This window comes from Myripristis murdjan, chromosome 19 (assembly GCF_902150065.1).
Source record: "Myripristis murdjan chromosome 19, fMyrMur1.1, whole genome shotgun sequence".
In the NCBI taxonomy this organism is placed as follows: Eukaryota; Metazoa; Chordata; class Actinopteri; order Holocentriformes; family Holocentridae; genus Myripristis; species Myripristis murdjan.
Genome location: NC_043998.1, coordinates 5,578,734 through 5,592,905, shown reverse-complemented (window position 1 = coordinate 5,592,905; position 14,172 = coordinate 5,578,734). Strand labels below are relative to the sequence as shown.

The window sequence follows — 14,172 nt, the reverse complement described above, 5'->3', positions numbered from 1 at the left end:
TTTCTGGGAACAAGTATAACTATGTTGATGCCAGGCAGAATGAGGCAGATCAGCCCACTACTAATAAGAAAATGAGTCAAGAAATTCAAGAAAGTTTTGGAAACAAGTTGATCAGCATTGAAAACAGGTGGGATTATCTCATCCTACTGGCAGTTTTTTGTTTAATCTTGTAACGAAAACATGATTTTTAGCACTGAATATAAGAGCAATAGACTTGTTAAGATGGCGATTTTAGTACTTAAGCAATTATGACTAACTGACTGTCTTTGAATGTACTTCCAAGAAACTAAAAAGAGATCAGCATCTGAACTTTCTGAATACGTTGACTCTTTGGTGGGGCAGTGTTGCCACAAAATTACATAAAGCCTGAAGTTACACCTGTACACGTATAGCCATGAAAGAATACAGTTGCACACACACACACAGACCCATGCACACATGTATACGCACGGACACAGGCCTGTTTTTGCTACACCAAACCCACAGATACACCATCTCACATTGCACCTTGTTCCTAGATGTTATGCTCTAACACATTGTCTCGTTATAGGCTCTTGCTGTCATATTTTGTCCAATAGTCTTATAGCACCTGCATGCTAATCTAATTTTACGCTCTACTTCGGCAGGAAATGACTTCTTCATGCGAGCAGTGTGATGTGGAGTGGATAAAGAAGGTGGGAGACGAGCAGTAAGTGACTATGGCCGACCGCTGGGCACTGGGGGAAGGGAGGGAGAGTAAAAGGTGTGTAAAGGAGGAAATAAGGTGGGGAGGAACAAACAAAGGGAGGATGGAAGGAAAGCAGGAAGGAAGGGGGTTATGTCAGGAGGGAAGTGTGCAGATACTGGAGCAGAGCGCAGAGGGCACCATGGGAGACAAAGATGAAGAGAAGAAAGAGTGAGAGACAAGAAGCGGTGCTGTTTCACCAGGAGCCCCTGCTGACCTGTATCCTCACCCCCCCTGCTGCGATGTGTTCAGGCTGACCTCCCGGGGCCTCATTAGAAACTATACAAGATCTTCTCATCCCGGCCTAACCAGGTTCAAGCTTAGCACTAATAAAGCCACGGCCACAATAACTACCATAATTGTTATGGCACAGAAGCTGTACATGCACAGCCATGTACACTCAGTGGCCACTTTATTATGTACATCTGCACAGTCTAATCAATGCTTTATTGATCACCGAGGGGAAATTAGGTCGGTTGCAGTTGCTATGTGTATTAGAAATTTGTGCATTAGAAACATGAAAAATATTGCATTATCAGTTTGTAAAATTTGTATGTGCATTATAGAAAAATATGTGCATCAATCCTACTTTGTGCATTAATCCTAATTCATAAAAAGTATGTGCAGTATGTGCATTAAGTAACGATATGTGAATGCAATTCAGCACAACAGCTCTGATATGATTTCTACTTTTATGAAGTTTATAATGTTCAGTTTTTGTTGTGTGTAAATTTAATTGTATGAGGTAAAGGTGGTGTTGCACTGAACTAGATTATATTGAGAGGTGTTTCTAATTTTTTGGCCTCCCTATTTAAATACATCTGGGAGGGCAGAATATTAGAAACAGCTCTGAATACAACACAGGTCCGCACAGCACCACCACCAACTATTACCTTGATGCTTAAACATACAATTAAAATAACACCTCTGGAACAGCATAAAAAAATTGAACATAATAGGCATCATAAAAGCAAAATTTAGGGCTGCACTGGTGTATTGGATGACATTAGACTGTACAGTTGTACCTAATAAAGTGGCCACTGAGTGTATGGTATGCATTTACCCATTACATTTCTGCTCCAGGCTGACACATTTTGCAAGGTGTTCTGTCTGAAGTACAGGACCTGTAGCAGAAAATCGGTAAAAGACAGTAGGGGGCAGCGTAAGCACAGTGGAAGTTGGAAGTATTACCTCTACCTGGTAATCACCCTGTCTGTCAGTGTCTTCATCGCTGGGTTTTTGCCAACATCTCTGTGTGCCAGTGTGTCCACTCACTCCTCTCTAGCTGTTCATTTTCCCCAATCCTGCATAGATGATGTTTGATTTTTATGCAGAGGGATGGTGAGCATTCAAGCTGCTGTCTTCCCTTTCATCTTCCCTAAATTCTATAGCCAATAAAGGAAATGTCTTTAATAATTTGCACCGAGAGGGGAGAAACCAATTCATTTCTCATTCTGTCCTGAAATAGCCCTTGGCATCGCAAGACTGTGTACAAGGTGTTGCATGTCAAAAAAAAAAAAAAAAAAAAAAAACAGAGAGAGAGAGAGAGAGAGAGAGAGAAAACCACAGCAAGTTGGGCAGCTTACTCCCACACAGCGAAACCCCAGATCTGTTTTGATGGGGAGCAAACTGAAAGTAAATGGTGAAGCAGCTAAGCGAGGCTGACTCGCTGAGCGTGTGTTGGAAGCCTACTGCTTTTTCCAGACCTTGGTCACCTTTTGGTTTTACTCAACAATATAACCCACCCCCACTTTAAAAACTTTTCAATGCCTACTCTCCGTCATGGTGCCTTTTCTTGTAATTGGGCTGGTTTAATGTAAACTGCACAGATTGATATGGAAGATTTGCTTGTGTTTTCGAGAGCCGCACCTTTGCCCTAATTGGTAATTTGTGCTCAGAAAGGGGAAATTGTTGAGGAACTTTTATGTCATTTGTAATAAGTTTCACTGCTACTTTTTGGCATTTCCGTTCATTTGAAGTTGTCAGGAAGAACTGATGAATGTCACCAGATGCTGATGTTTGATCAAACAGCAAAAAACCATAAGTTCAGTTTTATTTTTCAATTGCCAGGAAACGTTGTTACGTCTCTAAATTTTATTCTCAATTAACCTTCTTTTCTTCGTTCTTTGCTCTCTATTTTCTGCCAGTCCTGGGCTTCAATAAAAAGACTCTTAGACTTTTGGAAAGTGACAACCGATTCAAATCTGTTATACTTCTCATTTCTCATACATTTCTCACACATTTTGGCCAAATATAAAACTCTGTTGTTTTTTTTTTGTGCAGTTAGATGATAACCAGTCATGGTTACAAAACAACACTGCAGAACAACAGCAGTTTGAATGCTGAACCACAATGTGCAGGTTTTAGATATCCCTCTGCACAGTTAAATGGATAATAATTGCACACACCGTTTTTTTGTATCGGTACTAAACAAAGAGCATCACTGAATGTTTTGGTGTGCGGGTGCTTGGTGTTAGGACGAATTGACACCTCTCTGTGTTCCACTGAAAGCACACAGTGTGACAGTGTGTGTGAGTGTGTGGACTGCAGTGTGAAAAGCAGCCACCACTATCTGATGGCCGTTTAACACCTGACCTGTTTACAAGAAAAGGAAGGTGGTGGAAGGTCAGTAAGCCTAAACCCAATTTTCCTTCTATTTCCTTTGTCATATAGACTCTCAACAGCTTTTACCTTGTTGACCTCCCTGTATTCAAGCAGTGGTTTTCCCTGAGGCTATGATCTGAATCCAAGTGACTGAACTCCACTGGATTTGAAAAAGAAGAAATATTGCATTGAGTGCTCGCCAGCAAACAGGAGCTCAGATGTGCAGCTCTCACAGGCAGCCGCAGCGATGGTCTATTCTTTGTAACATCTAATCAGACCAGAGGTCACGTTCAGCCCACACACTCTTCTTCACTTTATCTTCCCCCACACACACACACACATACACACACTGTCATGTCTGATCGATTCACTGGCATGAATCTCGTGTCGATGCTGCGTCGGCATGATCGTTTCCCACCTACATATGTACTTTACTGTATGTGTGCGCAGGTGAATGTGTACACACTGGCAAGCAGGCACGACAGAGGCAAAAATGTGACAGAACAGACACATGCTCGCAAAGGTTTCTTAGACTTGCACAGACATAAATACACAGGAGACCTACACAGTATTTCTAAAATAACCTGACGATTAAGCGATCTAGGTGGAATTTTGCCTACTCACAGTTAGATGAAAGTGTTCAACACAGGGTGCCTTGAGTGAGAGGTGTCGCTTTCCTACCCCGGCCTCTGTCAGCGACTGTCAAAACACACAGGCACAGTTCACAACTGATATGGCAGAAGTGTGAAAAGGAAGAGCTGGGTGTACCTGAACTGTCAAGAAAAATATATACCTACAGACAATGTCAGTCTAGTGCAGCACTTGAGAAGTGAGGGAAGTTTTGAAATGCGTAGCCTTGTCACACATGATGAAAAAAAATGGATACAGGGGGACAAAACTCTGCTCAGCTTATGGGTGCTCCAGCAATGTCAGTAATGCCCTCCACCATGCCTGTAAGTTGTTTTATTTTCCTGTTTATGCATTTGGTTGAGGCTTTTATCCACGACCCCTTTAGCATGCTTGAGCCCTTATCTTGGCACTGTTGGCACCGCACTCCTTGAGGTACATAAAAGGATGTTGAAGATGGCTTTTCTACGGTGGTAGATGAGGGGGGTTTGATATCCCACTCTGTCTTTCTGAGTCATAGCAGGTTGGTGGAAAACTAAGTGGGCCAGTCGCAAAGACCGAGTAAGCGGTGGAATCTATGACTGAGCTTCAATTTTTGTACGGTGTCTTTTAGAATTTCAATCTCCTTTACTTGAAATGCAGGCCGTGGCTTTTTTTTTTTTAAATTATTTTTATTTGTCGAGACAACAGTTTAATTAGGGCGAATCTGGAGGGATGTCATGGAATAGCGATCAACAAAGCCGCAGCCTGTTTTTGTACAGTTTATTGTTTTTGCAGTAGCTGCCGATTGTAAGGTGTAAAAATAAAAGAAAAAATGAATTAATGTAGAGTGAAATTGGAACAGGGAAGTAAAAACCTCTAATATCATTAGATAAAATATGAGGTGTTATAGAGTTAGCACAGTGTTCCTCCTTCCACACACACACACACACACACACACGCATGTACACTAATAGACACATACATGCACACACATCCACACACGCACACACAAGTACACACACGCAAGCAGGAGGCAAGACTCAATTAAGTTAGTGAGTGGGTTTGCTGGGGAACTCATTTTTAATTTGACAGGGTGCGGGTTTTTTTTTTCTTTCCTGCTGTGTAGGCTGGATACTTCAGTGTTTTTCGCTGGTGATTGCAACTTAACTTCATGTCTGTTCCTATTTCTGCAGTTGAAATCCCCAGGATATGCAAAAGCTGTGTGTGTCATTTTCTATCTGGCACCATCTCTAAAGAATGATGCTTATCAAATTCTCATCAAGCGACAAGTTTTTTGTTAATTTGGCTTTATGTGCCCCAAGTGAATGCGCCTTATCACCTGAAACTGGCAGAAACCTGGTGCACATCTAACAACAACTTCCTCTCTTGTCTTTCCACTTTTGTTTTGTGTTTCACCACTAATAAAATTAGTAGTCAGGTTGTCTCTGTTTGCAGTTGCCTCTGTGGGATATTAGCCGTTTTTTTATTCTGTGTGGGGGGGTTTTATTATTAGTTGTCAGCGGAGTGATGAATGATGAAACTTTTGCCATTTGTGGTTTATTTACTGTGAATGCTGCACATATGTCAGTCATACATGCTGAGGTAACTTACAGGATAAACTGCTTGCCAAATAGAAATCTGAATTTCTTTCTCAAAAGGTTTCCTGTTAGTTTTCACCCATGTTATCGTTGACTTTTTTAATCTACCACCATCAATTTTGGAATGACTCAAGTTCAAGTCAAGACTGGGGTGTTTAGAAAAATTGGTTGAACATTTCAGATAAGTAATCCCTTATCAGATTTGAGGGTTGCAGGCACTGGCAGCTGGTAGTTGCTCCTGCTTATCTCAACATCTCTGCCATAATATGTGTCTCACACCACCCCTGTCTCTCTGTTTTCAACCACATAACTACAACCTTGTTCAGACCACCTCAGTTATCATGGAGACATGACGAAGTGTTAAATTACCTTTGTGTTTGATGTTTGATACTGTTCCTATTGACATGTAAGTCCCAGTATGCACTTCGTCTCGCACAACATTTCATTTATCCTTGCGTCACAGTCATTTTGGCTTTGCTGCTGCCCAAAACAAATTTCTGTTTTTATACCAACAGTTTGCATCCATTTCAATCCTTAAAGGTAATGAGTAAAGACAAAGATAGCTTGTTGCCATGGTTTAGACACAAAAGCCTATGAGTAATCCAGCCTTGTTTATGGTTCTTGAAATAGAGCTGCTCTGTCAACATGGCCCCTGAGAGAGACATGGCACGTCTTGCATGAAATAGGGTGATTTTATGCACTTAAATCATGCGCTGTAATTTGCACTCTAAAAATATAAGGCTCCCAATTAGCTGGCTTGATATGTGAGTCCTCATCAGCACTGCAGTAATTATTCAGTTTGTAAGGAGGAGATGAAGAAGTATCAACATGGAGGATTCGCGATGCAGTTCAGCTCTCAGTTATGTGATTACTGCAGTTTAGTTATGCAAGACACCGTACATCTTACAGTTTTCAGCGATGGCATATTGAAGCCTTAGACTAACAATGGCATGCACAACTGGGAGAAGTTTGACTCATTAAACAGAGATTAGAGTGTTTGTAATTTTAGCTGTACTGAATAAAATTCCTTTTACATGATAACATTTTATAATGATAATGATTATAATGACTATAATGATTACATAATTATCTCTGTCTCCACTCATCTTCCCTTCAGGGTGAATTTGGCTCTGGCCTATACAGAGTTAACAGAGGAGCTCGGGCGCCTCCAGGCACTGAGCGCCAAGCAGACAGAGATCCTGAGGAAAGCCTCACAGGAGCAGGCCAGCCCAGGTTAGCACATTTCCATATAAAATACTGTAGGTCAGTCATGAGGCAAATCGTCTCAACCCTTGTTTGTGTCTGAGGCTTGTGCTACAAAGAAAAAGAAGCTGATATATCATGATCTACATGAGGGTACCTTGAGTTTGACTCCCATTTTATATGTAAATATAGCATATAATTTGAAACTCTATAGAAACTCTATAGAAACTGCAACATCATGAATAAAAATTGAATCTGATAGACTCTTTTAAGGTCATGGAACTGAATAAGTGTAAATATACTGAGATCATGGTCAAAGCTCCATGCTCCACAAACCTTAATCTCCCTTGATCATTTATTGGTTTCAACAGCTGATGTCTTTAACTGTACTTTTGGCTATGTTTTGTTGATCCCACCCTCCCACTTAAGGCTAATGGTAAAGACAGAAACTTACTGACTTATTGCAGCACACGACTCACAGCTGCAGGCAGTAGCAGCAGCTTTCTCTTCTTGCACTAAGTCACTCATACAACTCATTTGTCACAATGGTGTCTACTATCTGCCACAATCCAAAAAAAAAAAAAAAAAAAACACGTGCAATGCTTTTATTGTGCTGTGAATGGTTTAAACTGTAAAAACATGGCAAACATATTGCCACTAATAATGATGTGGTTTTGTTGTTGTTGTTTTAAAACATTGTCAGAGAAATCATTCCCTCAAAGGCACCTTTCTGAATGTGGTAGTTGTACTCTAAAATGAACAGGTATCCATTCAGTTTTATTGAGAAGCACCATAAGATTTTGACTGGGTTTTTATAACGCTGTATCATATTTATTCTCTGAGATGTTCTTGTATCACATTAATCTAGAAAATGTGAGTTAAATGGTGCCAGTGCTTAATTAGCTAAAAAAAAAATAATAATAATCTGCAAATGTTATGATCCCCTTCAGGCGATCACTAACAACAAAACAAATACTCTTAACGAAAAAAAATTCTTGTCACTCACTGAAATAGTCATCAGGGAAGTGTAATTCTAAGAGGAGCCATAAAATTATCCTGCTGGTTATATTGTAGCAGTAAATGTCAGTTGAACACTCCCAATTGGCTGTTTTCTCCTCATTTGGAGGCTCACAGAGAGTTTCAAAGCATAAACACCCCCTCCCTTTTAACACCTCATCCACCCAACCATAAATGATGTTTCCTCTTTGATATGGGAAGTGGAGCTTAACGCTGAAGTGGTGACTAAAAAGAGGTGACTGACTCATCAACATACGAGTCTTATTTTTTCTTAAACGGCTGATAGCAATCTTCTAATTACAGGAAAGTCGACCATCGTACTGTATGTGCCTATGTCAACATCCTTTTATAATAAATAAAAGAACTTGGATTTATTATAACTGCATATCTTGGTGCAGCATATATGGGAGGGTGTATTTTGTCAAGTTTATGTCAAGGTTATGAATGTCCTGATCAAAATCATATTAACATTTCTAATGCTGACATGGTGACATGGATTTTGCATTTATTCCAATGACAACCTTTATTTAATTGTGCAAACGACTCTATAGGTGCCAATTCTGTGTTGTGTTTCAAAATTTGGGGACAACTCCCCTGTGTGTTTGTGCCGTCTTTTCACATATGCTTTTGTTTTCCCTGCGAAAATCCCCAGTCCAGCTTCACTCTCCCATCCACCACCAGCGGCACTCTCCTGTTTCTCAGCGCCACTCGCCCATCCCACAGCGCCACTCTCCGGTTCCTCCTCCTCCACACCACTCCCCAATCCCCCAGAGACGCTCCCCAGTGCTCCAGCGCCTCTCCCCGGACATGCACCGCCGCTCACCCTTATTGGATGTCAACGACGGCCCGGCATCTTACTCCTGCCGGCCGCCCAGCCACCATCTGCGTGCCAGCTTCCAGGGCCGTCGCAGCTACTCCGAGGTCGCTGACCCCTCAGCCTACCAGCGCCCGCCCCGCTTCTCTCTGGACCCTGTCTCCACCCTGCCCAAGCCCCGCCCCTATGTGGAGGGCTACCCAAAGCAGCCACCCCAACACGCAGGCTCTCCTCATGGTGGACCGCAGCACAGAGGCTCCCCATCTCCCCATCAGGGCAGTGCGGGAGGAGATGGGGGCCTCGGGGAGAGCTCCATGCGCCTCTCAAGGGAGATGCCATTCCCACTGTCAGAGGTGTCCCACCTGCATTTTGAGCCCCCTCCCCCACCCACACCGGCCCCGCAGCCACACCAGTCCTCTGAGGACGAGGAGGAGTGGACCTGCCCACATCCCATCAGCCCACCGCGGACACTGGGCGTGCCCTCTGCTGCTATGCCCACTGGTATCATGAGAGGTCCAGCGTCCTGCTCGGCCTTCCCCATCCCCCAGCGACCCAACACCCTCAGCTGCCACCCACCAGGATACATGTCAACGGAGCATGCTCAGTCCTGGCCCTCGATCAATGTGAGTGAAGTGAATACGTTGTGAAAATGAGTCATTAAAAAAAAAGTGTGAAAATTGATGCTCCGTAAAAACCACAGGAAACCCAGGTATTATGAGCTTTATTGGTGAATCTGAAACAGTGAAACATTTTGAAACAGTTTTCAGTGCACAGTCACTTTGAGGCTTCCAGGGTCTGCTGAGCCAGGGGTATAGGAAATTATGTGTTAGTTTTTGAATCACGGCACCTTACTGACTGAGAGGAGTTGTTTCACATTCGATCTTTCAGTCACCGCTAGTACCTTCCCTGTCACCTAACTAAGTTGATCAAAGGTAGAGCTGCACCATATTGGAAAAAACTGACATCTTTTCCGACGTCTGTTTTTGTCATTTATATTGTGACATGATGAAAAAAAATGCAGGAAATTTCACCAGACACATGCAGTGTGGTATTCATGTGTAGATATTCAATATGTGTGTTTTTAGCATTTCCTACATTAGGACACAGACCAGCCCTGTGACAGTAACTTTTGAACTTTTAACCAATTATAATTATATTTTATTAGACTTTTCTTGTAGATTAGTCATGGAAAATGAGATGCTTGTGAGTTGTAGCATGATGTGTTTGAATTAATATGCCTCACTTGACACTACACATCCTGCAGTTTGACTATTACACATATGCACAGCACAGTGTCAGTGCTGAAACGATATATCACGCAGGCCTAATTAAAGGTTAAATGAATAGCAAGCTGAGAGTTTCCACCTGGGTTCACTGAATCACTCTATTGCACAGAAAGAGCAGGTGATCCTATGTTTTGTGCATTCAGCATAAGTCAAAAGTGATTGCTCATCTAATGGTGTTTTCTGATTGACTCCCACAGAACGGTTAATATGACCCAGCAATGAGACTAAGATGAGGAACAAATATGATTTATCCTGCCGACTGATTATGTCTGTGTGTGTGTGTGTGTGTGTGTGTGTGTGTGTGTGTGTGTGTGTGTGTGTGTAGCTGTGGATGGAGACGGAGGAGAGTGACATGCGGAGCTGTCCTCTGTGCCAGCTGATTTTCCCCGTCGGTTACCCTGACGATGCCCTCATCAAGCACATCGACTCCCACCTGGAGAACAGCAAGATCTGATTGCCATGGCAACCGGTCTGCACACATCTCCGCTCTCTGTCGCTGCCAGACTCGCTCATAGATTATGTAAGAGATTGCCAGACCTGGTCAAAGGGGAAGGTCAAAATCGAGAATCACAGACGGATGTGTTTTTTGGTGCACAGCACGTGACGGCGTATGGGAGGGGATCCAGAATGGGACAGGGGCACAGATACTTTAACATGGGTCAGTGTTGGATTATTGACTACACATGTAGAGTCTGCCGATCTTTTATCTAGTCAGTGACTCTGGTTGCTGCTTTCTTGTCATGAGCAATGTTGTGTGACAGTTTCAGGTCTTGTCTTGTTTCATTTCACAGGGCAGTTCATTTTAGAAAAGTCTGCTGACGATGACGGAGAGACACAGCAGGTCGGGTTTAGATGCTCTACATGTCAAAAGTTTCATGCATCGATGAAAGATCAGGGAGACTTCAGTCACCTTTGAGTTGTTCTATTGTGGCACACGACACTAACATCCACTTAGCTTTAAATATACCTGCTTTCAAATTTTCTATCTCACACATTTACACTTTAATTTGCAGTGGGGCATGTGCACTACATGTCTAATAATAGCCTGGGTTTTCAGCAGTTGGCGCATCGAACTGATCCAGCAGACAAAAACAAAGGTATATGGAGAGGTGCCTCAGCTTTTTGAACAGATTTTAAGTTTGCAGTAAGGTTAGGAGACTGTGGCACGTTGAGCCACTTTATTGACTGTCTGTGGATCAGGGTTCGACGCCAAATTTCTTTCATTTCTGCAAAACCAGGAAGTTTCCACTGCAGTTTAGAAACCGCAAAACATTCCACAGAGAATATCTCACATACATCTACTGACAAGCTTTTTAGAAGTTGGAGAATGTGAATGTTAAATTATTTTTTTGATTGATAAGAGGTGGATTCACCCTAATGTAGATTTGATGATGCCCTGCAGGGCGGGGCATTGGTGTTGAAGTGACTTCTTTACAAGTGAAGGGAACATTTTAGTCAGAATATACCTTTATGCCTGCGGCCTGATCAGAAATCTACGTATCTTAGCACTTTAAGTTAGCATAGCCTATACTGTATATCTGTTTTGAGTTCCCCATATAGTTTCCATGTATAACGTACTATTTATATTGTCTAACTGTAAGTAACGAGGCAAAAAATATTAAGATATATTTTTGCAAATGGTGACACACCACGTCTCATGTTGGTGACACTTATCTCCCATGTGCTTGCACACTGATGTATATTGAGTAGTCGAAGGTGGAATTCCTACGGCGCTGGTGGCATGGGATATTTTTCTGTATAAAGACTTTAAAAGTATCAACTGGGATTCTCCTCAGTCTTCCTCGAGATCTGAGCTCAAAACACTTTGATGTCAATGACTGCCCAGACCACCCAACAAAAAAAAAAAGAAAAAAAAATCCAGCTGGCTGCAAGAGATCTGTGGTTACAAGACTTGCTGTCCCGCTTTGAGGAAAAAGTGGCAGGCTTTGTAGTGTATTTCTATCGAGGAGATCGAGTCAATACCTGAGACATCTCCAGGCAGCAAAGTTAGCTCTGCAGGGTTCAGGTGAGGATGACATTCTTCTTTTGATACATGGGTTTCATTTTTGTCACAGGTGGATTCTTTTTTTTTTTTTTTTTTTTTTTTTGGGAGAAAAATCTAAAGATTTCTGTTAGACATGCTAAGTTAGGGACTGTCCCGACACATCCACCCATGCATTTATACCGGTTTGTACTTACTGGCACGATGATATGGGGTGTATTAGGGCAGATAGGGCAGCGATAGATAAGATTACAGCAACAGAATGATGCGGTGATGCCTTTTACTTGGAAGGCACGGGCTCGAGTCTCTGTTTTGGGCATGCATCCACCCTGCTGAAGTGCCCTTGTGCAAGACACCCTCCGAGATCTCAAAGGCGCTGACCTGTTCTCTGACCTTCCTTTGGACGAAGGAAAGAGAGGAGAATTTTCCTACGGCGATCAAAAAAGTATCACATTATTAAACCAACATCATGAGCTGTACGATGAAAACTTTATGGCAGTACGGGCAGATTCTAGCAGTAAATTCAAGGAGGGCTTTCATGGCTCCCAACTATCCTAGACTGTATGTACGTTCCTATATCACTCTGTATAAAAAATATTTAAAGCTGTGTACAGACAGATATTTTGCAAGCGTGTAAGCCTAATGCAACATGTACTCTATCCAACAACTTGAAATTGGAGCGTCTGTAAATCCATATATAATCCTAGCCACCACCACACTGAGTATGAATTATACACGAGTTACAGTATATACAAATACTACCCTACAGTTTTCCTCTCTTATTCGGTATGTAGTGATATGTCCTCTAGTGAACTAATATCCAACTACAATCACAGCCTTGGGATGAAAAATACATACCAGTCTGTTTTGAGTTACAAGATGAGTGACGTCTTCAGATCTCATTTCGTAAGATTGCAAGTTGGAGTGTTGTGCACATTTATGATTAAAGACAGTCGGGCATGTTCAGGACGTGATGTGTAACACCAAAAGATCTGGACCATACGAACACAAATGCATGGGGTTTTGAAAAAAAAAAAAAAAAAAATCAACATATATGGTTGTTTGTCTGAAGATTTCAGTTGTTATAGAGAATCCAGCTGTTAATAAGTATCTCGCACATTTTTGGTCCAATTTATCATGCAGAAAAGAAGGAAAGAAGCACAACTGTTAAAAAAAAAAAATGTGCAAGTTCAGTCAGTTTTTATCAAAGATGCTGTAATGTTACATGATAACCCACTTCTTCGTCAGTACAAACCTTTATTCAGCTGACTTAAAATCACAGCTAGTTCAACTGCAGGTTATTTTTTATTTTTTATTTTTTTTTAGTCAAGAAATGAAGATTTGTTGCAAAATAATGCATTTCGACTGACTGCAGCTGAATTCCTTGTGGTTTTAAAAGCTATTTGGTCTTGAGGTTTTCACAGTGGAAACATTTAAACAAAGTGTACAAAGGTTTCACAAACTATATGTACTGTTTTTTCTGGATATCTGTACTCCAAAGATCTGTACCTGTTCATAACCAAAGACACCTAAATTATTTCCTGTAAATGAAAATGGAGTGTTACCACTGAAGGGTTTCATATCAGCATGAAGGGAGATGCTGCAGCGAGGATGTTGTTTTTTTAAGGATGTTGATGAGTAAAATCTGTTGACCAGCGGCTACAGAGCTGCGGAGCGAACACACCACATATCAGCTCACAATGTGACACAGTCAGATGTATATACCGCACCACTCTGTGCTTCACCGGTGCACCACACACATCCATACACACACAAACTGCGCTGAGGTCCGTCCTCCAACATGTCTACAAAAATAATGGCCTCCAGCCCAGTTTCTTGGGGTTTTTTTTTTCTCCAATCTTTGTACCTGCCATTGTCAAGATACAAAACAAATCGAAGGTTCAATGGCAAAATCTGAGTCATCTTGTCTTGCTTTGCTTGTATTTTTTAATCTCATAACAGCAAACCTCCTCCTTGTTAGACTCAGGAGATTAAAAGCTGGATTTACACAGAAACAAATCCAGCAAAGAGAAGACCAGATCCGTTTAGTGTTACGATTAAAACCCGATGTTTCATTACTGTGAAAATCCAACCTGAGTCACTTTTAGAGTCTCACGGTAAAGAAAAGCAAACCTCCATTTCGATTAACTCAGGAGACAGAAGGCTGGATCCTCACAAATTCAGCGAAGCTCAGACCTGAGTTACATAGGGTTAAAAAAAAAATTGATATTTCATTCCTGTATAGATCCAGCCTCCAGTAAGTAACTACTGTGTGTGAGTCAGGCTGCTCTCCTGGGTAACGTGGAGCCCCTCGG

At 41.8% G+C, this 14,172-nt stretch overlaps 1 protein-coding gene across 1 annotated transcript in view; it reads left to right on the top strand.

Annotated features, from left to right (window-relative positions):
• tbkbp1 (TBK1 binding protein 1) overlaps window positions 1–12,940 on the top strand; it is a 49,453-nt gene extending 36,513 nt beyond the window's left edge. Inside the window, exons 7-10 of the mRNA XM_030078566.1 lie at window positions 627–688; window positions 6,653–6,768; window positions 8,408–9,192; window positions 10,181–12,940. Of these exons, the coding sequence (XP_029934426.1) occupies window positions 627–688; window positions 6,653–6,768; window positions 8,408–9,192; window positions 10,181–10,309 (1,092 nt within the window). The 3' untranslated portion in view covers window positions 10,310–12,940. The remainder of the gene's footprint in view (window positions 1–626; window positions 689–6,652; window positions 6,769–8,407; window positions 9,193–10,180) is intronic.
• Window positions 12,941–14,172: the final 1,232 nt, after the last annotated feature.